At 39.3% G+C, this 26,536-nt stretch overlaps 1 protein-coding gene across 2 annotated transcripts in view; it reads left to right on the top strand.

Annotated features, from left to right (window-relative positions):
• The window catches only part of pax2b (paired box 2b), a 30,417-nt gene extending 6,016 nt beyond the window's left edge, over positions 1-24,401 (top strand). Inside the window, exons 4-10 of one of the 2 annotated variants that reach the window (XM_040039236.1) lie at positions 253-332; positions 428-547; positions 8,974-9,149; positions 11,949-12,063; positions 18,993-19,094; positions 21,034-21,120; positions 22,420-24,401. In XM_040039236.1, the coding sequence (XP_039895170.1) occupies positions 253-332; positions 428-547; positions 8,974-9,149; positions 11,949-12,063; positions 18,993-19,094; positions 21,034-21,120; positions 22,420-22,541 (802 nt within the window). In that variant the 3' untranslated portion in view covers positions 22,542-24,401. Of the gene's footprint in view, positions 1-252; positions 333-427; positions 548-8,973; positions 9,150-11,948; positions 12,064-18,992; positions 19,095-21,033; positions 21,121-22,400 lie in introns of both variants that reach the window. The other variant, XM_040039237.1, reaches the window with a different exon arrangement.
• Positions 24,402-26,536: the final 2,135 nt, after the last annotated feature.

The raw sequence follows: 26,536 nt of genomic DNA, 5'->3' as shown, positions 1-26,536 counted from the left end.
GGTAGAGTCAGTGAAGCTGATCATTGAGGTGAATTGATGTGATTTCATGCTTTGTTTGCAAGATCACTCAGACCAAAAGTGCAATGAAGACTTTTCTTCAGTCTCACCTTTAAGGTAGAACCACTGACCAGATCCCCTTTTGTGTATGAGTTACATTTGATAGCTTATTCACAGTAACTGCTATGACTGATTTCTATGCATAGATAAGTGTCATATATGTGAGGTGACATGTGCTTTTCTGGTGTTGCTCAGGATCATCCGAACAAAAGTCCAGCAGCCTTTCCATCCATCTCCTGATGGGACATCTCTGTCGACACCAGGCCACACAATTGGTAATATTACAGCTCCCATGTGTGCTATATATATATATATGTGTGTGTGTATATCAAATAGGAGTTGCTGATTTTTTTTCCTGTCTTTTTCTCAGTACCAAGCACAGCCTCTCCACCTGTAACTAGCGCCTCCAACGACCCTGCGGGATCCTATTCCATCAATGGAATTCTGGGTATTCCACGATCCAATGGTGAAAAGAGGAAAAGAGATGAAGGTAAGTGAGATTTTTACTTTTAAGAAAAAATGAACACATAAGATCAGGAGGGAAAAAAAGTCTTTTTAAAAACGAGGTTACAGCTTTGTACTATAAAACCCTCTGTGCTGAACATGCAATTACAGCATTCAAACCTGCTTCAGTTCCAGTAGATGACCCTTATAAAACACCTAAGTCTGAACTCTGTTACACTGCTGTGTCAACCTGCCAAGGAGTCTTTTGATTTGAAGACACGACCTCCGCTGTTGTCTCCTGCAATTAATCTTTATGGAAGTGATTAAAGGGCTTTAGATAATTACATGTCAAGATGATGTAGCCAACCACCCAGGTCAGTCAAGAAAGCGGCTATAGCTCTGTGGAGGGCTTGTGGTTTTTTTGTTTTTTTTTTAGAGCAAAAGTGGCTCTAGTTTTGCAGCTGAAGTCGTAGGTTAGTGGATGTAAGGGGGCCTGAGGCGATACAGATTATTGGTTCTGTAAGCAATAGGCTTCCTTAATGTCACTACATAAGAAGCTGATGAGAATAGCTAAACAGATGCACTCGTGTTACAAGGCGTGTATGGGTATGGAGGGATGATGTCGCTGCTGAAAAGGGGCAGTTATCTCAAACAGGGTGGGGAATGAGTGCCTTATTTCTGCAGTGCTCTGGAATGAGAGCTAATCAGAGCGCGGCAGCAGTTTACATAGCGTCTTCTTTGTTCTGGCGTTTGTTGAGAAGCACAGGGGTTTGCGGGATATTGAGTGGAATTGATGTTTTATGTGCGTGCAGGGAGGGAGGGATGACTAATGACCTGTCAGAGGTAGATTTCCTGGCAAAGATATAAAAACCAGCATGACGTGGACATGGCAAATGACATAATCAAGTCTTTCCCTGTAAGAGATGCAATCGCAGTGGCATAATGCAAACGTCTGGTATTTTCAAGGGTTCATTTTCAGTCGTTCGAGGACCTCTCATATTAGCCAGGGTGTAATGTCTAGTCACTGAATGATAGAATGCACACATTTCTATGCAGATTGCTACTGAAGGGCAAAGAGGTATTAAAGGGCATGGAGAGGAATAAGGTGTGTGTGTGTGTGTGTATGTGTGTGTCTGAGAGAGAGAGAGAGAGAGAGAGAGAGAGAGAGAGAAGGAGAACTGGCCTGTTTTGTGGAGGTCTTCCAGGTGACAGCACCATGTTTCTATGGCTATTCAGTCTCAAATGATTCCCCTGATGTGCTGCCATTTCTGTGATTTAGGTGCTCGTCCAGCATTACATAGAAAGAGACGAAAGCTGCATGTGTGTGCGTGGATGCGTGTGCCTGTGTGCGTGCGTGTTTAAGTCAGAGTAGGGCTCGTACTGACAGAGATGGTGGAGCTTTGGTTCTTATATACTCTCGCAAAAGCCAGCTGGTGCCTACCTGAAACTACAGGGTCATGGATACTTCATCTCTCCAAAACATAAAACCTTGGGCCTTTGGCCACACACAGCTGCAAAAGCAATGTCTTGCCTCAAGCCACAGTTTGTAAGAATAGTATATTACATACGATGCTACCCTGTAGACACAATTGTCCTGTTGCTGTCTTCCCTTAAAGTGCACTTTACCAAACAAAAAGATTTTGCTGCAGGTAGGTTAAACTGTCCATTGCACGAGGGCTCTCGCTACAGTTATGCCATGTTCTCTGCATGATGAGGAATGCAAAGATTTTTGCTTTAGTAATAAATTTGAGCCGCTGAGTAAATGTGATTCACTGTGTGAATAATGTTCTGACATTTGAGCTGCAACTCCAATCCGTCCTCTCTTGTGGTTTAGGAGACCGATATTGCCATGTAGCAATATTTTAGGGGTGTATTTTTGAAAGTAAAGCATTTATGCATGATGTGGACTCCACTGACATCACATTTAAGCGGTGGTTGTAGCATTTGCATATTCATATTATATACCAATGAAAGCAAAGATGTTCGGAGATGTTAGAAAGATATTGCTGTTATCGGAGCGCTTCATTGTTGTTTTGGGTTCAAAGCAGATTTTCTCTCTGTGTTTCAGCAATGCCTTGTTTGCTGTTCAGACATATCTTCCTTCACTCAGTAGGCAGTAGTGTATACTGGGTTAATGCCGGGATTAAATTTCCTCACAGCACAGTAGCTTGCCTGAGCCCTATTTAACTTGGTAAGCCTCATGATTATTATGGCACAAGCAGTCATTATCAAGGGTTGAAAACATGAACAAAAATGAGAGAGAAGGAAAGGAGGGGAAGGGTTAGGGAGGGGAGGCGGTGTGCAACACAAGCCCCGGTGAAATGGATTGGCCGTGTAGCCCAGAGTATTTGTTTTAGGCAGTAGCCGTGGCTCTCTGCCAAGCCGGCAGACAGCTCCTAAGTTTCCAAGTCAGCAGTGCCCTTAAAAAAGGTTCCCCCATTACAGGCGGGATGTAGAGATAATGTAGTGTGACACACGTTATGTACACTGGGTCTCGGCAAGAGGAGCTTCAGGGACACAGGTGTCATAAGAGCCATTAATCTGCTATTGTCACGTGTTATTACAAATTAAAAGTAGCATGTTACACTTGGCAGCCATTGTTGCAGACGGACAGGGTGTGGGAGAGAGAGGGAGGGAGCACGAGCGAGACCCCAGGAGATGGTGTCTTTGGTGACCACGGCTGTCTGCACGTTTTACAAATTGACATATATTAGAATTCGCAATTCTGCAGAGAAAAGCTATTACCTCACAGATTAACATCCAAGTACCCCACCACCCGCCTCACCCCTGCATCCCTGCTCGAAAACCCCCCACTGCTTCTGACACTGTGGGCTTCAGAAAAGACAAAGGAGAAGCTGCTTCTCCCCGAGTGAAGTAAAAACAGTCGAAATATTTGAGCACAAATTTGCTTTCGGTGTTGTTTTTGAGTTTGTTCGTTTTTTTTTTTCATGTTATTAGTGAATGTGTGTAAGAGCTGAATTGACTTAAGCAGACAACTCGGAGGTGTGTTGATAACAGGCCGTGTCCATGAAGTGTGTCCGGTCCTTTAAAGTGGTATCATATGTCCTTTCAAAGCAACTCGCCAATTGCACAATCAGACCGGTAGATGATTCTTAATTTCAGTCATTGTGTGTGCTTTTCTTGCTTTTTGTCTGGCTTTCTTTTTTGATTTATGAAAGAAATACCAAGAGAGAAATTTCATGATAAGATGATCATCATATATTTCAAAACCCAACAACAATAGCCAGTGGCAGTCAGAATGGATGTGATTCTGTGCTTCAGTAGCTGTTGAATTAATTATTTCTCATCTCTGAGCGTCATGAGGACTGAACTGAGGCGTGTGGATGGAGATGAGTGATGGAGCGGGCCGCCGTCACACCCTGCTCTGTGTATCAGCATCTGTTTTGGGAGAGAGGAAGAATCAACACAGGAACTGGGAGTGCAGCAAAATGTCAGCACCGAAGTGTAACCTCCGAATTAGATTAATAAAGCCTTTAAAAGCTTGGCAACATCACAACAAATTAATGGCCACCAGTAGGTGATATTCGACGTACCCAAATTCTCAGGAGTAATCACATTTTTTTTGCAAGTAATCAATCAGGCAATGTTTGGCTAATAAAATGTGAAATAATGCAAAAAAAATGGGTTTAAAGTTCTCAAATTCTTATTACCAAAAATTTAATTTCTGCTGATCTACACAATTTGTTGTTCCTACAGTAACACAGAAAAAACATATTACATCCAGAAGACAGTATTTCATCTATGTTTACATAATCAGAATAATCAATTAGCAAGCCAAAATGAAGCTGAGTTCATCCAATTTGATGCAAACGAGTTTTAATTTGATTTCATTTAGCCAAGAATTGAATCAGGCGGGAAATTATACAGGTATATTATTGTGAAATACGTGAATGTGTTGAGGGAACAAACTCGTATGCATGTTGACATGTTATTTAAACACGAAGCAGACCGGGTGGGAGTACAGTTGGGAGGGGGCAAAGCTCATTCGTCTAAGGGAGTCTTTCCTGACCTCAAGGTGCCTCAAACACAAACTTCAAAACTCAATTTTCATTAAACGAAAGACCTTAAACTTCTATTCTGAAGCCCCTCTCTTCTTCTAAGAAAAGCTGCTATTCATACTCAGTCTACACTTCATTTGCGATAATTGTTATCAAAAATAACAACTGTGACGGAGAAGCCAGTCACTCAGACCGACTTCAGACTCGGAGTTGCATTGGCTTAAGTCTCCTGCTAGGGGTCATGACCTCTGGGTGCCAATCCTGCAGAGAGGAGGCTGCTTCATAAAGCTGGTTATCTGATCTGATGGAGGCTACTCCCTTGTTACCAGAGTGTTAATACAGACCGATGTCAAGATGAATATCTTCAGTGCCAGCGGTGATCAATAAGTGACCACAGAGCGAGACAAGCAACAACAAAGCCACTGTGGTCAGAGATTATTATCACTGCAGCGTAATGGGCAGATTTAGAAATGTCCAGATGATGGTTCGGACTTTCGGAAGAGATTTTGAAGCACTTATGCAAGCTGATGCATTTTTATTTAACAATATGTATGGCTATATAAGCAAAATGTTAAAGTTAACATTTTTAAATTAAAATATAGTAGATATATAGTGTAGATCAGGCTTGGTCAAATTTAATTGACAGCGACTTCAGCTCGCTAACACATTAACTCTTTAAACCCCGAACCATGAAATAAGTAGCAGAAAATTCTTTTTTTTTTTTTTTAAATATATATATATGCATTTGTGAGTTTAGTTTGTGACAGTTTATTATTTCTTTATTGCTTAAAAATGTATTGTGCAATTTATTTAATTTTTTATGTTGAGGGTGGGATCACACTGATCATGTGGAAGTCTCAAAAACACAAAAAATCACATATTAAATGTGATAAACTGGGCGTTAAGAGGTTAAACTAATGAGGTAGAAATCAGTCAAATGTAAATTATTATCAAATTATTAATTTAGATACAATTTTTTTTTCCAATCTTATGTCTGGAAAAGTATGGAAAAAAAGTAAATATAAGCAAAAAACCTCACACTCCAGAGCTTTTCCAGTTAGGCCTTTCTAGGTTTGACTTAAATAACTACCTTGCTGTGGTTAAGCAACTTTGTCATGGGTTTTAATGATAGCAACAGGGGTAATAAGGTGAGAGAACAATCATAGTCATGGTTTAAAAAACCAGTTTTCACCAGCAACGGGAATGTCTGGTGTTAAAGACGTTTTGTTGGCACTTATAATGACATAATTGTACTCTTTTTTTATCCTAATGCACAGGAGTCATAATTCACTTAAGAACAATATGTTCTTTTGGGGCTTTGGTGTTTTTTGGGGGGAAACATTCTCCAAACTACTTAAACCTATGCTTGAAGAATCATAATTACATAGCTTCCTGAATGGTCTTAAGAGAGTCGTCTTCTTCACCAAAACACCACCTCTGCTGATTTGTCAGAAGAGAATCAGTAGCAGGGAGGGCAGATTGGACTGAGTGGGAGGAAAAGTGTGTAGCTTGACCCAGGATGGTTTGTCTTGTGTGTGGGAAGTGTATTCCACACTGGTGAATGACAAATATGGTTGGGGGTATTGATCAGGGTGTTGTGGATCAGGCTCGCTGATGGAAAGTAATTAATGACTCTATTTGCTTTGGTAGCAAAGAGGACAACTGGGTTTGATAAAGTGACTTGGTGCAGCTGTAGCAGGTGAGATTATCCACCTGAATGTGCCAAAGTGCCACTACAGGGGCAAGAAAGCAGTTTTTTGGGGGGAGGTGTTTCCTTGTTTTTGTTGTGTATGAATTGTGTTATGCTCTTAAAGTAATAAATTGAACTTTTTACCAAGTAGTAGAGCTGTATATTTGTATTTGCTGGGTATTGCACATGTTAAACCAGTGGGGATAGGCCCCTCTAGGGGGGTATAGAGCAGCGGTCCCCAACCTTTTTTGCGCCACGGACCGGTTTATGCCCGACAATATTTTCACGGACCGGCCTTTAAGGTGTTGCGGATAAATACAACAAAATAAAACTTGTACTGGTACCGAAAAAAAGAAGATTTATTCATAACACACGTGAAAAGACCCAGGAAAACCGAGTTAACGATAAAAACAAGAACAAAATAACACTAAAAACCGATAAAAACCCTGAAAACCATACATTTCACACCCGAGCCTCAACTCTCGCGGCCCGGTACCAAACGACTCACGGACCGGTACCAGTCCGTGGCCCAGGGGTTGGGGACCGCTGGTATAGAGTGACACTATGAGGGGCAATAAGGGGGGATTTTCATATGCTATTGTGCTGAGCATGACATCACATATTTGTTTGTTGACTCCTGGTTTGGCCATCGCATCTTTTATTTTTAAAATGAAACATGGGTACCAAGGAGTGGATCTGACTAAGAAACAAAGGACACTGTAAGCTCATACATCCTGTTTTATGGGACCATACTTTACAAAATGAATGTCACGTTGTATTAAATAGGACTTTGCACTAATAATTGAAAGTACAAACTCATTAGGAAAGTATTTAATGAGGTCATTGCTCAAGGGAGCCAAAGGGTCATTTTTTTTAAATGCACTTAATCTTTTTTCAGCTGTATTAGACTTCACTTTTCAGAGCTGCATCCATCTTTTATATACAGACTTTCTACTGCTAACCTATGTCCTGTAAGCTAAAACCTCAAATTAGGGCTGGAATGGATTATCTCATCTAACTTGATGTAAATCGAGCGGTCATGTCAACATTCACAGTTTCAAACCTGGAAACAAAGAGCAAATTCAATCACCTCAAACTTCTTCCTTTGCACACTATGTAATACATTACCCAGTTTCCTCCTTTGTCACAGCACCATTATAATTACTGGGCTGCTTTGTCACTTAATTAATTACACAAATAAATTCATTTTAGGGCAGTTGCTGAAATGAATGATGCTGCTGTCCTTCCTCTGCAGACACCCTCTACACATTACCTCATATTACCTCTTTGAAAGGTAAATGATGCATCAGTGAAACCGTTTATCTCCCAAATCAGATCTTCCGCATAGCAAAAATATAAGAGTTCCTCACAATGCAGCTCTATAAAAGCCTTTTTATGCAAACGTGACACTGACTAAGAAACTCATGGCAATATTTCCGTCACAAAACAATACAGCCTGTCAGATCTCTGCAGCACTTTTAAATAAACCTTAATGCATTTATTTTGGAGACTGAAAGTTTTGCTAATAAGATATTGTTAGCAAAACGCTTTATTTCTTTACATTTTTGCAGCCAGCACAATTTTGGCTTATGCACACCTACCTATGGTCTTGTTTATAGCTCCATCAGCTCCTCTTTGGAGAGTCGGGTTCATCCTCTGGCCTCAGCCGGTGAAAAAAGGTCAAGCAGCAGAATAGAACGGCAATAACCCTCCCAAATGGTACTATCACACAGACATGATTGATCAATTGAATTCCATGGCAGAGAAAAATGTGGGATTAAGTAGAGTATTATACGCACAATGAGTTGAGGCATGATGTTCATTTCAAGTTCATTTCAGCTCCCTCTTGCCACCAGAACAGGCAATCAATAGCGGCCTTGCATATCATATATCACCACTCTCCCACTGAGGGGAGAACATAATCTGCCGCAAATTTAGAATGACAGATTTGTAAGGGAGCTGAAGCTTTCTGGGATCCGGGGAAGAAGACCTACAGACACTGTCACTGCAGCCTGGAGAGGTGGCTGAGGGGGTGTGCGGGGGGTGGTTAAGAAGGGCTGGAGAAGAGAAAAAGAGAGGGCGCTATGGAAGGATGGTCTGTGAAGGTTTGAAAGCGTTGCACACAAGTAACAACGGGAGAGGCATCCTTCTCCCAACAGACGAGTAATCAGGTCAGGAGTCGGGAGAAAATTCCCGTGTTTGGAGAGCAGGATGATTGAACAAGAATGTACAATTTTATTCAGCCCCTTGTCCTCCGCTGCTGCTTTCAAATGGAACCACCCGCTCACCGAGAATGGAAGCAGTATTGAATTGTGAAAGGGAAATTGTGCTTAAAAAAAAAAAGGCTGCTCTTGATTTCAGTAACATCGGTAGGGTTTTGGGTGGGGGGGGGTAGGAAAGAAGGAAGAAAAATGCACTGGCTGAAATGAAAAGGCACTATAATGGGCTTGCTGCTGCTTTCATTAGTACACATGCTTGCCACAACATGTATATATTTGCAAGTGACGGTAATCCATCAATTACCAGAGGGCTTTCAGATCATGATGGTGTTAATACTGTGGAGGGGTGCAGGGAAAAGCCTGTGTAATGTAGCCAGTGGCTCACCACAGCCATTAAGGTACAGAAAAACCTGCACTCCATTTCTCAGATCCCCCACAGAGAAGGTACAGGAAAAAAACATGAGAAGAATATAAAGTGCATAGCTTGAAGTAAAGGCCAGCTTCCCGGGGTCAGTGTCTCGAATGTTGCTCTTTCTTCTTGTAGATGGTTCAGATGGTTCTGGCCCAAACAGTGATTCTCAGGGTAGTGTGGAGAGTTTACGGAAACACCTGAGGGCAGATGCCTTCACACAGCAGCAGCTGGAAGCGTTGGACCGGGTCTTTGAACGCCCCTCGTACCCTGACGTCTTCTCTACGACGGAACATGTCAAACTAGAACAGGTTAGTGGCACCGAAACTCTCCATCTTTGCTTTTCCTTTCTTGCAGCACTGAAAACCGAGCATGCTAGTACTGAGTCAAACACAGAAAAAGCACCTCTGTCACATATATTCCCAAACCCTTTCCTGGAAATAAAAGCTAATTAAATAAATGTCTGAGATGGCAAAGCCTGGGATTACAGCCCCAGCATGTATAATACTGGAGGTATCAGTAGGAAAACTCCCACATACTATTGATTTGGTGATGAAAAACACATTCTGTGTACTCCCTGTAATTGAGAATAACAGTAAAGCAACAGAAATTAATCAATACCTAGATTTTCTTTTCTTCATTTTTGCCACACTATTCAACTGTTGTTTCTTGCCTTTGTTGTTTATTTTCCAATTCTATGACATATCTTAATGTGCAACGATGGACGCGGCCTCAAAAAGCTGCCTTTATTGTAACACATGCCCATGAAATAGTTGTATGAAACACTAGCCTCCACCTTTTTCCTGGTCCTGATATTAAAGCCACTCTGGCCATCCATCCTCATTTCGAAAAATTAAGAGGCATTTGGGAAACAGCCACCCCCCACGCCAAAATGACAGCCAGAACCCACCGCTTATTAAAAGCTCTGGGCTTATTACAATGGATAACCTTTATTTACTTTCATTATACTATTAAACAACAAGAGACTATTAATTTCTCCCACCGAACTACAAGTCGGACCCATAAAGCAAAAGCAGTCACCTAATTGAGTTCATTTTAATTTCTCTCCAATCGGGGCGAATTACGCAGGTGATAAATCAGTGGGACAGGCCTCACCTCCAGAAGAGGGCCTAATTTGCAGCTAATTACAAAACTGATTTCTACTGGAAGATCAATACCAAAACGAATTGGAAATGACTTGCAATCACAAAGAGCGTCAGGGAGAGTATTAAAAGGCAGAGGGAAAAGGGTTAGACTAGGAAAAGGGGGTGAGTAAGTAAGAAAAAAGAAAGGAGGCCAGGAACAGTCCAGAAAAATCAGCTTTAATTTAATGCAATATTAATCAGAGTATTTTCCCTTTCATGGGTGCCTCATGGTTTTTTTTCTTTTTTCCTCTGGAAAATGTGTCCCTATTAGCCAGTGTCTGGGTTCTGTAGCGAGGCATTAAAAAGCCATTCTGGAGATGCAAAACTCAATGGATTCACCCCTCCCACACTTCTGCTAGCCATTTGGTCATCCTTTTCAGACCTATCTTTTCAGTTTTCCCCCTCCTGCCCTTTATCTGCATGATAAAACGTCTGTTTGGCGTCTGAAGCCTGCGAGAATAGAGGAAAACATCCGACATTGTGCCAGTGAACAGTTGTAGCAGACAATTAGAGTTTATCTGTGATAGTGGCAGACAAGAGCGGGGTCACAGGCGTCCTCCTGTGGGAGCGCGGCCCACTGAGCCTCGCACACTGCGCTTTGGACAAACATTGTCAACACTCAGACTCCGGAAGTCTCATCTCATTAAAAAAAATCTGCTAACATCTGCCATCAGTGTCTTTAAGCATATTTACAAAGGGAAACATGACAAAGAAAGGGGAAGCTGGAAGAGTATTTTTTTACATTGAGAAAGTTTTTTATTTAATTAAAAAGTCAGGTCACCCAAATTACAAGTTAGAGTTCATTTTTTTTGTTCGTTTGTTTTTTGATTCCATCCCAGTGCAATGAAGGTGAATGGGAGGCTTTTGTGTAGCACAGTGCCTGTACAGGCTTTGGTGTCAGTCGCTGACAATAAAAATGCTTCTATAAAATATGTCAGTTCTGCAGATAATTCAGTGCTATAATAATACACAGTAAAGAAAAGACGTGTTGCCATGAGTTTTTGATCAAAAGTCATGATTAATAAATATTTTCTACATCAAAAATCCTCACTTATTTATAATGATATTTTACTTTTACTTTACTTTTTTATTTAAATAATCTATTTTTATCAATTTTAAACTTTATTTCATGTGGGGGGTTTTTGTTTGTCTTTTTAATTTTTATTTTTTCAAAATTAAAAGGAAAGTTTATTTTGAAAAAATATTATTTTTTAAAAGAAAAAAGAAATGAGGAAATCTATTTTTTTTTTTTAAATATTTGATAGATTAGCAATAATAATGAAAATCTTTAATGGCAAACTTCAGTGTTTTAACTAATTTTTCCTTTAAAAAAAAGTTACATCTCCATCAGTCTCTATTAAAAGGGTGGCTCCAGATGTGTTTACATTTCAAAATATCAGAAGGATTAAGGGTTTGTATCGTGCGTGATTTGGGTGAACTGGCCCTTTAAGCCAACATCTGAGCCCAAACAAAAAGAAAAGCCTCAACAGTTTTATGATAGCAAAACACACAAGCTGTACAAGTGATTGTATTCAGAGATAAGAGGTAATGAAATTTAAAGGTGGTTTAGACTCCAAATTAAAACAACAAAAACTCAAAAAAAAAAAAAAAAAAACCTGAATAGTGTTCCTTAAACGAGGCCACATGGTGTGTCTGTAACAAAGCAGAACTGCTTTCTCCCTTGGCTGATCAGGAGTAGCACTGCAGTCAAGCACAAAGGGCCAGCTGACACCTTGGCTTTTCACTCATCTCAAAATCCCACTTCCTCTCAGACAATACCAAAATACATTCATGATATGCTTGAACTGCCACCCTGCAGCATGAACACACACACACACACACAATGCTCTCATACAAATTTATACTCACACAGGCCTGTGTGGAACGCTTAATGGAGGAGGAGAAAGGAGGATTTCCATCTAGGTATTGTTTGGTTGTGTAATGATTCAACTGTCCTTTTCCCAGGCTAATGAGTACTCGCTTCCTGCCCTGAATTCCAGCCTGGACGAAGGCAAACCCAGTTTATCCTCTAGCGCCAACCCAGACCTGGGCCCCAGCGTGTCGCAAAGCTACCCTGTAGGTAAGATCAAGTGCCATACAGTACGCCTTTATGCTGCTGAGCCACAGCTTCAGCTGAGGGGTTTTGAACAATGTAAAAGGACAAGAAAGTCAGAGCTAAACATGCCTGTGCAACTGACAAAGACCAAAATGAAATATGTGACAATAAAGGCAAAGCAAAAAGTTAAGTGTGAAGACTTTTTTACCGTTTCACTCTGAGCTGAAAATGCGATAAAAAGCTTAGCAGCAGTCTTCCGTCTTGGTTTTTTTTTTCCTTTTTTTTTTTTTTGCTGAGCAAGCAGGGCGATAAGAGAGACTGGGAGGGGAGGGGAGCTGTTCAGTCACTACTGGACAAGGACCTTTGGGTGCCAGCACATCAGAACTATGACTGTGTATCAGAGCAAGGTCTCTGGGAGGAAAAAAAAAAGGCCACCATGCAGGACTGACTGCTTGTTGGCTGCTGCTGTGTTGCTCCTGCAATTTGTTCTCCAGGAGATAGTTTGTGTGTCTCAAAGCACGAGTAATGTGCCTCGGTAAATACGCTCTGGCATTTCTGCCGCCTAACTCTAACACTACGATCATTTATTTCACCCTCCTCTCTCTCTTTCGCTCTCTCTGCTTCTCCCTCCTAGTTGTCTCCTCTCCTTGTCACAGTTAATGACTGTCTGGTTAATTGAAATATTGTTTTGTTGTTGCAGTGTTATTACCAAGAAGAAGGTTAAGTTTACTGAAAGTTTACGATGACTGTCGGGGGCCTGAGATTAATATACAGAGCTTTTATTAAAATTCATATAATTATGCAGCAGCCATCAAAGGCAACGAGTTCTGCGTGGGGGGGGGGACAGGGTGATTGAAAATTGCTGCAGCCCTCCTTCTCAAATGATAGCCAAGCAGTCTTATGAGAAAAGAAAGGGCCCTTCTCTCATTAATATGTGGGAGGTAGATTTCCCCCTGTAAGGCAGGCCTCCTGAGAAGAAAGGTGTGTGTTTGTCCTTTGTGCACTGATGGCCCCATAGAAACAGGCCTGTCTCTACAGGCGGCACCTGGGATATTTTAGATGGTCTCTGCAGAGAGGGTCTCCTTACTGCTTTACAGGTGCAAAGAGACATTAAGAGGAAGAAAGATGGGATTGTATGGATGGCTGTGTGTTCCAGTGTGTGTGTGTGTGTGTGTGTGTGTGTGTGTGGAAAGCACCTTACTCGACTTGATTTTGTATTAGTAAATAAGTTTTTTCCGCGCCCTTCCATGTTGGAAGATCTCAGGAATAAAGTGTACAGAGGTCAAACTAATGGAACAAACATGGCTCTGACTTCCACTTGGTAATTACTATTTGGTTAGTGGCTCTTCTGCTTGGTTTTCCCCCCAGTGCCTGCCTGTGTGGATAATAGGTGATATTCAGGTGTGTGGTCTCTCTAATGGCTGAGTATTACAGTTTACTTGCCAGCGATAAGCTCACCAGAGGAATTTTAAGCCTTGCAAAAAGTGGCAAATTATCTGCAGTATTTAGGCTGAGATCCAATTTCAAATTAATTGTGTCTTTACGCGGGAAAGAACTGCAGATTATGTTCGTGCTTAAAAATGTGTTTTTGAACACCAATTAAAATGCCTGCAGTTATTGATCCTGTTGATTTTATGTCCTGGAATTTGCATAATCTATTAAAAATGAATGATTCATGAAGTGCTCATTGCCAGAGATCAGGATTCTCAGTGAACTGAAAGACTTCAGAGATAGAAATCTTTTGTGTCCTCTGCTTATCCTATTAAGGCTCAAAAGTACCTGCAAAGCAGGCTCAAATAAGAAAGGGATTTAAGGGCATTGTGCACATCATCGAAATTCAGAGGCAAGAAGCCACTTCCATTAAAACACTTTTTTTCTCTCCCTTTCCTCCACATTAATGCTGTATTACCTGCTAAATAGTCCCTCTTACCCCATAAAAACACCAAAGGGTTCCATGAATATGTGGATAGGACAATTGCATATTGTGAGGTAATTTCTATTGTTGATATGGGAAGTAATTTCTTTGATGAATTCCCTTCGAGAGATGGATTTCATCTCAAGTGCTTCTTATTCTTTTTCAGTCGAACTGCTTAAAATTCAAATAGTGTGAGCCGTGGGTGAATTTGTGAATAGCGGAGGGAGGAGTTCGGAACTTTTTTTGTGTGTATTTTGAGAAATAAATGGAGAGATGGTCTTGATACGGCCAATTGTCCACTATTTCTATAGAGCGTTTCTGTATTTCCTGAAATTAGCCAGAGCCCACCTGTTTTCTTGATGCTGCTTCAGACTTAAGAGCCCTCTTAAAATTCCCATGAGCGTTCAGTGGGAGTTTTACACATCTCCGCTCATTGGCCGCATACTGAAGACTCTTTAAACATATTCCCTGCTGGGCCTGTTAATGGAGGCCTCCAATGGCTTAAAGCCCCTGTGTCAATGACACCTCTCCTACTCAAGCAGCTGCTTCTGTACACCCCTTTTATACCTTCCTGCTATTAAACAAAACCTCATCCAGCAAACACAACTAGCCACACTTTAGCTGAGCGAGTGCTCTCAGGGTGAACTACACAGAAAGCGGCAAGACCTGCCGTTGTCCAGTGAGCAGCGAGCAATGATCAGACAGTGAACCTGCCATCAGTGATGTGTGGCCTCGTGACAAATCGCTCCCGTGTCTTCCCACAGGGGAAAATGCGGGCTCCGAAATTAATGCTTATTTCATCTTCAGAAAAGCAAACTAACCTTTGAGCACACATTTGATAATGAATGACTTTCAGCCGGTGTTCGGGGAATTAAAGCAATTTGGCTCTCCAAACATTCTTTACTTAGTTGTAATTAATTAGGGTGCTGAGATTTTTTGGCTCGTGATAAATTGCCCCATTCTGCATATAGCCTAGAAAATGGAGGTCAAAGATTTTTGGTTGTTGTTGTAGCAAACATGAAGGTGTCCCTGTCATGGTAAATTTAATACTCTTGCAAGCAAAAGAGTAATTCACAAATGACTTTGTTCTTGTGCCAAATAACAAGAAGGTCACCCCGGTTTTCCCTTTGTGTTTTAAGAAATTGAGTAGTTGTTAGTGCATAATGTGTCTGGTTGTGGGTTCAGATAAAACCCACGGGTTTTATTGCTATAATAATATATGTTTTCAGTCACTCTGTGTACTTCAAAGTTTGCTTTTTTGGGGGGTTCAAATATGTTCACAAGAAATCCGCTATGTTTATGAAATATAACACAGTATTCCCAGCTCGAGCTGCTTCTCAAATGAAGACAGAAATCAACAGGCTTTTGTAACAGCGAACCAAAAAATCTTTGAATTGATTTTTGCAGCGAAAGAAAGAAAAAAAAAGAGGACAGGGGAAAATAAATAGCTCGATTTGTTGGCGTTCAATCTAAGGGGACTGTCAGAGGAAACAGACAATATAAAGAAAGCCATCTTTTAATGAGAATCTGGACACACATCTCTGTTGCAAAAACAACAAAGGCTAGGAAGCAGCTAATGAGGCTATCATTGCTGTACAGAGAGTTCTCCGAATTGGTGCCTCACTGAAAGAGGGTTTTAAAGGGGACATAAAGCAACAGTAACAGAGCTTCTGGCAGTCACTGCCAACTGCATCCTGGAATATACAAAAGCAGGATTCGGCACAGGCGGTTATCAGCGCAGAAGCTTGGCAAACATACCTTTAAAACACCTTTATTAACTGTTTTTTAATGGGTAAACCTTTCCTGTTTTGCATGTTAAAGTCCTTCTTTTATTCATTTATTCTAATCGCTTAGCAAAATTATGGCAAAATTGACGCTTTTTGGAGAGGAAATGAAGGCTGAAGTTTCCAATGAGGGTTATGCTGAAAGTATTGTTTCACTGATCTGATTGACCTGATCAGTTTTAGGTCCAATATTGATGAATTGACTAAACAAAATCAAATCCTTTTTTTTGATTTGTTTAGTGATTTTGTTTTGTTTATTTTTTTTTGATGTAGTTACACTTACTTCATGCAAATTTACTACCCCAATAATGTTCATTTCCAGTTTCAGTTGGACACATTTTTTTTAATTCAGAAATATACCAATAACATCCCAGATTGGAAGCAGCGTCACACGAGGAAAATATATAATGACTCCTTCATCCAAACTTTTAGTAAAATCAGCTTTCATAAAACTGAGTTATCTAGTCTTGCTTGGTTATTTAAAATATAAAGTGCCCGTCGATGACTACAGTACAGCCGTGACTTCATCCAGCATAAAAGAAGCCGAATTGAACTGCAGTATGCTATTATTTCTGAAGAAAATAAATTAAAACTGCAAGCAAAAACAGATCTTGTGGTGATTATATTTTTCAGAAGCTAATGGAGAGATTAGAGTATTTACTTTTATTAAACATATGAGGAAGCTGTAGCTGCTGCAATAATAATGAAGAAAAGATAGTGTCATTGTTTAGGGAGACAGCTAGACAATAGTTACCAGTGTCTACACACACACACGCACACACACACATACACAATGGCCTCAACCCTGCTGGACCCCCCACCTACAGTACTCCCACGGCTCCCTTTGACTTATGTGCACTGGCTTGTGGCTAACTAATTCTTATTATAAATGAAAGGTCCAGCATGACCTCACTCTTTTCTATAAAGCTCTTTAACTCTGCAGCCCTTGAGTTTCAGCGCTTTAAGCAGAAGATAAATCTCAGCAGACCCTCGTACAATACAACGATCAGTGTGGAGATTTGCAAACAATAGGGAACAGTTGTTGGACATAAGATTTAATCGTTTCTTTATCAGACAATTTGTGATCACAAATGAAAAAGTTCTTTTTTTGGGGGGGGGAAGTGTTTTTAGAGCAAATTCGCTTCACAAGTAAGTTGATATTTGCCTTTCATGTACTATTTTACAGCGTTGTGGTTTACATTGTACCTTTGAACAAACCTGTGAATAAATCTTTTTTCTGCTGAACAACAGAGTGGCAAATTTGTGTCATCGAGTGACAATTTCAGACAAAAAAAACTATTTTTTTTAAATTAATATTCGCATTTTAAGGGTTCAATTGATGATGGAGCTGAAAACCTTGATTAAGATTGGTACTTTTGTTTTGTTTTGGGGGTTTTGTTGTTTGTTTGTTTTTTGCAGTTAGAATTTCCACTGGTGTTCACAATAACAACACAAAAATGTATCATAACATTAATATTATACATAAGAGTCTTTTTCGGGAGTTAGCATGGATTATATGAGTTACAGTATATTTTAAGTAAAGCAGGCCAGCAGGTCAGCCTGGAGATGATTTTAATCACTGAATAAATACTGTTGTATACATCATATTCAAGTGCAGCACTGTAGTTGAGTGAGAAAACAATGAAAGCAGTGTCAGCTGCTGTTAATCCTTTGTATTGGTTCCTATTTTACCAAAAAAACAAACAAAGAGAGCCTCAACTCTCCATGCACTCTTTGCATTAAGTAGAAGCCATTCAAAGCTTCCATGGTTTCTTTTACTCCTAACCCTCGTCCTCCTGGTCCTCTCTGGCAGATCTTGGCCTTGTGGGCCTGCCACCGTGTTTCTGCCAGTTTTACCACCAACCTTTTCAGTCCCTGGCCCTCACATCCCTCGGCATAGCCAGTATTGCTGCCAGCTTGTAGTAGTGGTACATCATTAGCCAAAAGTATCATTCCCACATCCTCAAAATAAACAAATAATGTGTTTGTTCCATTATTCTTTTAATCCAGTATATATATGTTTTCTGTGTCTTATGCTTACTGGCAGTACTTTGTTGTTGTTGTTGTTGATTGTTTTATTCTATTATATAGTTATTGCTTTGCATATCCTCTTATTTTGTTAGAGGTACAGAGTCACAGACATTAAAAGTGAGACAAATCATGCATAGCGGCGCTGCAGAGTCAAAAACATTGTTTGAGGGAAAACAGCATTTACCAGTAAACACTTTTTGCCTCATAAGATGAAAAAGTAAACTTGGATTTGAATCTGGTGCCAGACTATAATTTTCTTTTCTTTTTTTTTTGTAACACCAACAACACGAACAACTGTTGTCCTCTGGTGTTACGGCGCATTTTATCCTGTACTTCCTCATTAAAGCTCCAGTGGGAAATGATTTTTCCCTTTGAGTCTAAGTGACCCTCACAGTTGACAATATAGCAGGGGCCTCTCTTATCCCAGCCACTGTGGTAAATGGGGTTACGTGCCGTAGTCCGAATGTCCCTGTGGCCAACGAGGACAGCCCAACCGTCACTCTCAATTACAGAGCTGAATATCTGCAGCCAGACGGGTGACGCTCTGCGGAGGGGCCTGCGTGCTCTGCCTTTACAGCCACTACAGAAAAGAAAGGAGACTTCTGGGGTTTACTAAAGGCTGCCATATTTAGACAAGTTTGAATTGTTTAATGAGGAGACATATATACGTGACTAGGATTCGGTTGATTGGAAGCAGCAGCTGTTAGTTTGTTTTTAGTTCACCTATTAGAGGCAGGCTGATGCTTTCTGGTAACTGAAATTTGGAGTTTTGTACTGACTGACTTGTGGTGATGGTGGTGAGTCATGACGTCCACAGAAACAGGGGGTAATGGTTGTTTTGTGTAATTGCACATTTGCATTTTTGAGAATGGGAGGCTGAAAGCAGAGGTGAAAGTGGCTAACCGCACTTGAGTTTGCTTTTACCAACCTTTATTTTGCAGGAGCAGCTACTTATTTGCTCAGCAGATTCAGATTCTACATATTTTGTTTGATAATATCAGACTCTGAAAGCAGAAACTCAAGCAGAATATAAAAAAGTTCAGATTTTCAATTCTCCAAGCCTAAAAAAAAATACTTTGCTTCTTGCTTTAAAGATAGAAATGTTTCTTTTCACTCAAGTGTTAAGGATTCATTTGTAAGTTACAGCATCACCAATCTTAAACAGAAGATTTTCTAGATCACACCTGAGTTTTCTTTCTGTTTGTTTTGTTTTCTCTCTGCAGGTCGGGATATGGCCAACACAACCTTACCTGGGTATCCCCCTCACGTTCCCCCTACAGGCCAGGGCAGCTACCCAACCTCCACGCTCGCTGGAATGGTTCCTGGTAAGAGATGAAGTGTTTTATATTTTCATTAGGGGTTATTTAACAGTTGGCGTTGCCCTCAAAACATTTGTAGAAGATGTATAATATTTAAATGAATATTGACCTGTAGAATAAGGGATTCACATATTCTTATATTATGTGTGCATATGATTGGATCAGACAAGCTGAGTAGGTGATCAAAGAAAGGGTAGAGCATGGTCAAACTCTCTTTCTTCTCATCTTCCCGGTTCTGTTGGCTCATCATCTCCTCTGGTGGCCGTTCTCAGCGGCCTCGATAAACAGCACCAGCAGCCCTCCCCAGCCTCTGAGCTCCAGAGCATATCCTTTACTCTCCTCTACTTAACCTGCAGTTCAGGTTCACAGCAAACAGTTAAGGGTCAAAAGGCAGAGGCATGAGAGCCCGGTAAATATTCAAATCATTGTCTCTCTGAGGAGGTCAGGTTTGTGTTTCACTGCCAGGAACAGGGCAAAGATGCAGTTTTGGTGCAGGGCTTTATACGCTTCTCCAGCTCCAGCATCGAGGCACACGTTTTCAGCAAAGCACAGCCAGCATTTTGCTTTGACGTGATTAAACCACATGGACAAGGAAATCAGTCAAGTGTGCATTGTGTTAGCATATCATTTACCAATCAGGCATCCCCATCACAGACTCTGGCTGTTCCTTTTTCTTCCATTATAAAGGGCTACCATGACATTTTTTAGTATATTCTCAGCCAAGGAGGTTGCATTTATTTTCCATTTGTTGTTGTTTTGTGATGTGAAGGTAGACTAAAAAGGAGCATTTCATAAAACCTAGTGGTAACTTAGTCCTCAAAGCACTAAACAAATGCTTTTGTAAAGGGTAAGGGTATTTCTTAAAGGGTAGGTACACCCAAATTACATCGCATCATCCATATCTAGCCCTGCTTTAATGTAACAGTGGGTAAAATAAAATTTGTGGTATTCTTAGAACTGAATGGCTTACATGTAATGCTATGTTGCTAGATTATTTATTATTTATTTATAAATTATTTATTATATTATTTAGCACATTATTTTTAAAATAGTAGTTTATTTTTGAAAATATTGAGACAATAAAAATACATATATTGTATACATTTTTCCATATTCTTCTTCAAAAGCTTGATGCCATAATAGCCAAAGCAGCAGTAAAAACAAAGGGTGATGTGGGAGCCCTGGGCGGTAGTGCAGCCCAGATTTACTTTTTTGATTTCAGCTAATAAAACTGTTAAATCATGTGGGTGGAAAAGAGACAAGTCAAACATACTTTTACTTTCCATTTGTTCCTATGTGGCACCAAGCAAAAGATGAGGACCTTAATCCTATGGCTTGTGGTTTTGTGTTACAACTGATTCATCCTATACACAACCACTAAGATTTAGTGACAGGCACAAAACACTGTTAAAGCAAAGCCATTTCTCACCAGCTCCATATAAAATCTGGCCTTTATTATCTCGTAAAAGAAAGAAACGTGTTGAACCAGCAGCAGTGCTCACTGACATGCTCCAAGGTACTTCTGTTGCAAGAAACATCAGAGTTTAGACCAGAGGGCTTTGAGACTGGAGATGTTAAAACTCCTCCAAGAAAGGCTGCAGGATTTATTGCAGCATATCAAAAACGTATGCATGAAACTGTTTATTACCACTCTGTATTTATTAGACTGCTTTGGAATATACTGGAGGAAGAAGAATGGGTTGATATCCATAAATGGGACAGGGAAAAGCCGCCTTCAGTGTCACATCCTGTATTGTTCAGTGTTGCATAACTTAAGTGAAATGAAAAAGAAATAAATTACTTGCTTGACTGGTCTCACATCGATGACTATCATTTCCACCCACAAATTGCATCCTGTTTTGAATGACGAGAAATGACTGCATGTGAAGGGGGTAATGGTTTGATGCATTGAAATGCTAATTGATTTGTTGTTTTTGTTTTGCAGGGAGTGAGTTTTCGGGGAACCCCTACAGTCATCCACAGTACACAACCTACAATGAAGCCTGGCGATTCAGCAACCCAGCATTACTAAGTGAGTAGAGAGTGTGAAACTTGATGAGAATGATTAATTGACCATTTACTAGATCAGCGATAGTCCAGTTGTAGCCTTGCCGACATGGAAGTCTTAGGATATTTATACATCCCAAAGCATTACAGCTGGAACGCTAACAAGAGCAATACTTTCTTTTTAGTGCTTTAGTGCATTTGAGGTGGTGTTTTGTGTTTTATTTAAGCACCACCTGTAATAAAATAGATATGTATTGCAAGTGTTATTTTGTATTATCTTGCCCAAGTAAAGCTTGAGGTAATCCTTAAAACTGACCTACTATTTTCTGTCATTTCTATATTGTTCCAACGACGGATTCTTATATGTTTCCAATAACAAGGTTAGAGTAATAGCTCAGACTACACTGCTCTAAATCCTGAGTTTAAGGCAGTTTTGGATATGTACAACCAGGATATTCCTAATATGATGATCCTGTCCCTGGTTGTGAACACACGAGCCCCACCCACCTGCTCTTCAAACCTTCTGTTTGCAAGTTGCAGCCAATCAGGAGACAGCTGTCTTATCGGGATGGTGGTCTTAAAGGGACAGGAGTTAAAAATCTTGTTTCAGACTGTAGATGAATTAAGGCCCAGTAGCAGAGAAATAAAGACTAATTTGAACAGAGAATCATGCAAAACTACTCTAGTAGAGTGCAATAATAGAAATTAAAGAGCTAGAAATGAGCACAATAGGTCCCCTTGAACATCCTTCTACGATCCTAAATGTTAAAGTGTTATATTTGAAAAATTATGTTAGGACAACAGTTGAGTAATCATTTTGCTGATATTGCTATACTAAAAACAAAAAAAATTCTTCCTGTCATGTCTTCTACATCCAATAGGTGACCTTTTGTCTGTGACATGTAGCTTTAGCGGGTCTCCTTTTTGATTACAGCATTTGCAGATTCAAATTTAAATCAAATTAAAAATTTAGAAAGCATAAAAAATGTGAAATGCATAAGATGCAACCTTTCTTAGTTGTTTATAGCTAGTTAAGTAAACAACATTTAAGTAAACTCTAAAGGAAAATCCTAATTTTGCTGGTCTAACATCAAGGATTGATGCAAAAGTTTCAGTATGGAAACCTTGGCAGGTGGTAAAAACAATAAATGTGGGGGACAGGTCTTAGTAAATGGTTAGTGTGATGTGACTTGAATGATGAAACCTATTATTACACATTATAATATGAATATTAATATATTTGGTAAATGGCAGTGAAAACTGTATTTGTTGTTTCAAATGGTTCGTTCTTCTGTTAACTTTCAGGTTCCCCTTATTATTATAGTGCCGCATCGAGAGGCTCCGCCCCTCCCACTGCTGCCACTGCCTATGACCGTCACTAGTTACCATGGAAACCAAATCAACCTGCAGGACCATGGCCTCAGCCTCCATATTGCCCCGGTGTGAGCGGCATGGTCCACTGGACACTGAGCAACTGCGCATAAAATATTCCTGGCTCACACAAAAAGAAACTAAACGGTTTTTGGGATTTGTGACAACTTCAGTCCTCTCTCATCACAGCTTTGTTGGACCATCAAAGCCAAACTTAATCTCCAAGACATCATCACGGACAGGGAAAGTTGCTACACACATGATAAAACTTGTGGCTAAATGCAGTGATTTAACAAATAAAATAAAAGGAAAAAGACTCTAAAAAAGAAAAGAAAAGTCAAGAATTCTTTCCCCCTTTAGCAGTACCACAGTTTCATCCCATCATGGATCAATACTGTACATTCCTTTTTCTTGATGGCTCTCAGCAGGGACACTGTCCAGAGCTTAAAATGTAGCAGCAGCCTTTTTTCCCCACTTTTCCAATTTGTCTCCCTCTCGATTCAAACGGCAGTGCAGAGAGATCGGAGGAGATTAGCAGCAACACGTGCAGGCTGTGGCAGCCTAATGTTGATTTTATCCATTTGAACAGTCACCGACTGAACATCCAGCATGAGTAAATCGATCGCTTTTGATGCCATGAGAAGATTAGGACATGTTCTCTGTGATACACAATCAAGATGTAAAAATGAAAATGAAATAAATAAAGAAACATCCGTTTGAAAATAGATGGAGCCATGACTATATAGCACCATGGCCCGCTATTTGCAAGACTTCGAGAAACTAGTAAATATATTCTTAAAATGATTTTTTTATTTCATTTTTATAATTCGTAATGACTCAACTGCAGACTGCTTGGCTAGTGTTTCACTATGTCTTATTTGTCAGGATTCAAGAGGTCATCAGGCAAAACTTTTGTTGTGTTTTTTTTTTTTTTTTTTTGTTAATTTTGCACTATTTTGGAGGTTTGCAACACTGGAGCGTTATTATGCAGAAAACTGACATGCATCTTTGCTTTATTTCACAAAACTGGCTGTAAGTCCAAAAGGCACTTACAGTTAATCTTGTATTTCAAGGCCCATCATGTCACTGCCTTGACGTGCACTATACTATGTTCTCACAGCTTACATTTCTATTTAAGTTGATTAAGTCTTTGGCATTCAACCACAAAAAAAGGATATAACAGCCATCCCAAGTAAAAACACTATCATCATTTGTCTAGTCTGATAACTGAAGCGTTCAGATTCACGCTGATAAGGTGATTCTGATGACTCCAATAAAATCAAAAAGCAGGGCGACGTTTTCAGCTAAATGCCTTAAACATGCTCCTTCCTAACTTTAGCCCCCTCCTCCCCCTCCAACATGTTTCAGGCCAAGTCATTTGTTTGAATCAAGCTGGAATGATGGTTTCTTCATCTGTCAAGTGAATGTATTTGCATTTGCCAAAGACTTAGTTCTCATTAATGTTTATTTACAGGCCGCCTATATGCATCACGAGAGCAGTATTATTGTTATTATTGTTATTATTATTAGGAAAAAAACCCGCATTGTTCATGAGGAAAAGTATATGTATAAATTCTATGCAGTGCAGAGATGGTCATCATATGCATATTCAGCTGTAAACCTAAAGGTAGGTGGAGTTTATTTAATGTTATGTTATTTACAAATTGTTCATTTTGTAGAAGCATTCTTTGTGTGTGATGTGAAGACACTTCTCTGTAAATACAGTAAGAAAAAATGTCTTTCATGTTCATGGGTATTATCACTTTCATTATGCTGATATCACTTGTACAATAATAAAAGTGTCTGAAATCTTTTACGCAAAAGGACCTGCGGGTTGTCTCGTATAATCATTGCATTTACACATAAAGACAAAAGACAAAAAATTGACTGGTTAGATCTTCTTAAATGGGAGGATTTCATATTTTTCTATTTTTTATCACTTCACGCAAAAAAGAAAATCATGTTTGAAAGTTTTTCACCGTTTTTTTTTTTTTTTATATTTGTGCATTTACTAGAACAAAACAAAGTGATTAAAATCCTCATTTGTACAAGCTAAATTTAATGAAAAATGACATGATCATTTTAAATTTATTTGATACATTTCAAAAGTAAGCAATTAAGTATAGCTTCTCTTTACTTAATTATTTTAGGGCTGCATTTCAGTCCATTCATATAAAAGAATGAACCTTCATTTTGTGAAATTATGGTCAACGTCTAAGTCAAAGTCAAAGTCAGCTTTATTGTCAATTCTGCATGTACATAAACAGGATCAAAATGACAATCAAAATTACCCCTGACCCCTGGTGTGCAACTACAATAAAGTATAACAAATAAAATAAAATAGAAAGCTATAAGAATAAGGCATACAGATATGAAAATAAATATGAAGTATCAAATAGACTATACCTAATTACTATCTATCTACAAAAATATAAGTTGTACAAGAATCAATAAAGCTCTATATACTATTGCAGTTCTTTGTTAAAATTATAACATATATATATAAATATATATGTATATGATGAATTATTAAAAAGGTCTATGAGACTGAATGTATAGATAAATTTAATCTACCATTATATACAGGTGTCCCAAAACATATTAAGTAAGTAAAGTTGAATTCAAAGTTGGTAAACTCCAACGTTTTTTATAGAAATACTGAAAAAAGCCATGAAATAAGAAAAAGAAAACTGAATATATTTATGAGTGTTTAAACATTATGTATTATCAGACTCACTGTCAAATATTTACATAAAAATAGAGTGTGTTTATTTGCAGATAATTTTACCCCTTTATTAAATTCAAAATCACAATATATCAAAAGTTGAAATTGAGAAATTTTATTACTTACGAAAAAATAATTCATTTTAAGTCTGTAGTTGACCACACAAAGAAGTAAACATATAGGAGCATGAGATCATTTAGGATGCAGGCAGAATGATATGGCAAATAAATATTTAAAAATCTAAATCATGAATGTTTGATTAACAGGAAAGGAAAGGAACACAAACTATGTGCAGAATATATGAGAAATCCACAATAATACTGAATGATATATGCAGGTTTAGGACCAACATGTGCTGCTCTATACACACAAGGACTTTCGTCAGAGAAAGCCTTTCTCAATTCAGGATAACAATTCCAAGCACTTTTGCATGTGCAACAGCATGACTGCTCGGAAGAAAGGTGGATGACTGGTCTTCCTGCTATCCGAACGAGTCATCCATTAAAAACATTTGTCACATTATGAGACAAAATATAGAGCACGGACATCTAGAACCTTGAGATGCAAAATGAGGAAACATTTGGCTTTCAAAACTGCAGCAACTGGTCCCCTCAGTGGCTAAACAGAGGAGTTATGATAATACAGTAGGCACATTACCAAATATGTTTTTCCCCACATTTAGAGGATGCAAAAACTTTTGCGCAGCTTGTTTTTATTCATTTTTGTATTCAACTTCACATTTTAGCAGGAAGGTTTGGGAGGATTCACAACACTGATCCTGGCTTGATGTCTTCTGATGTAGTCTGATGGATTGTTTTTATCTGGAAGGTCACAGGGGTGCATTATTTTGCTGTATAATGCCAAAGCCATTACACAAACCACCATATTCTTAAGTCAGGGAGGGGCGGCCATCTGTGTGACCCTGAATGATTGTACTCACCTGTATCAAGTGAGAACTTTGAAGAAGGTGCCGCCTTTTCTGGCTGATCCTAGCCACACTCATTAAAGGTGTTTAAATTACATCCATTTGCCTGCAGATACTCTATGCCACATATATGCTTTAAACGGTGTTGTGAAAAAGTTTTTGCCCCTTCCTGTTTTGCATATTTGTCCCACATACATGTTTCAGATCGTCATAAAAATGCAATATTAGACAAAGATAACCCGAGTAAACACAAAATGACATTTTTAAATGATGATTTTATTGATTCGGGGAGTTATCTAAACTTACCTGGTCCTATGTGAAAAGTAATTGTCCCTCTTGTTAAATCATGAATTGACTGTGATTAACCACATTTTTTGGAAAGCTGAGTTCAGTTTCACTAAACACACTCAAGCCTGATTA

This window comes from Simochromis diagramma, unplaced genomic scaffold (assembly GCF_900408965.1).
Source record: "Simochromis diagramma unplaced genomic scaffold, fSimDia1.1 OVJJ01000402.1, whole genome shotgun sequence".
Classification (NCBI taxonomy): Eukaryota; Metazoa; Chordata; class Actinopteri; order Cichliformes; family Cichlidae; genus Simochromis; species Simochromis diagramma.
Note: the sequence above shows the minus strand (reverse complement) of the source record. Positions and strands in the feature narration are given on the sequence as shown.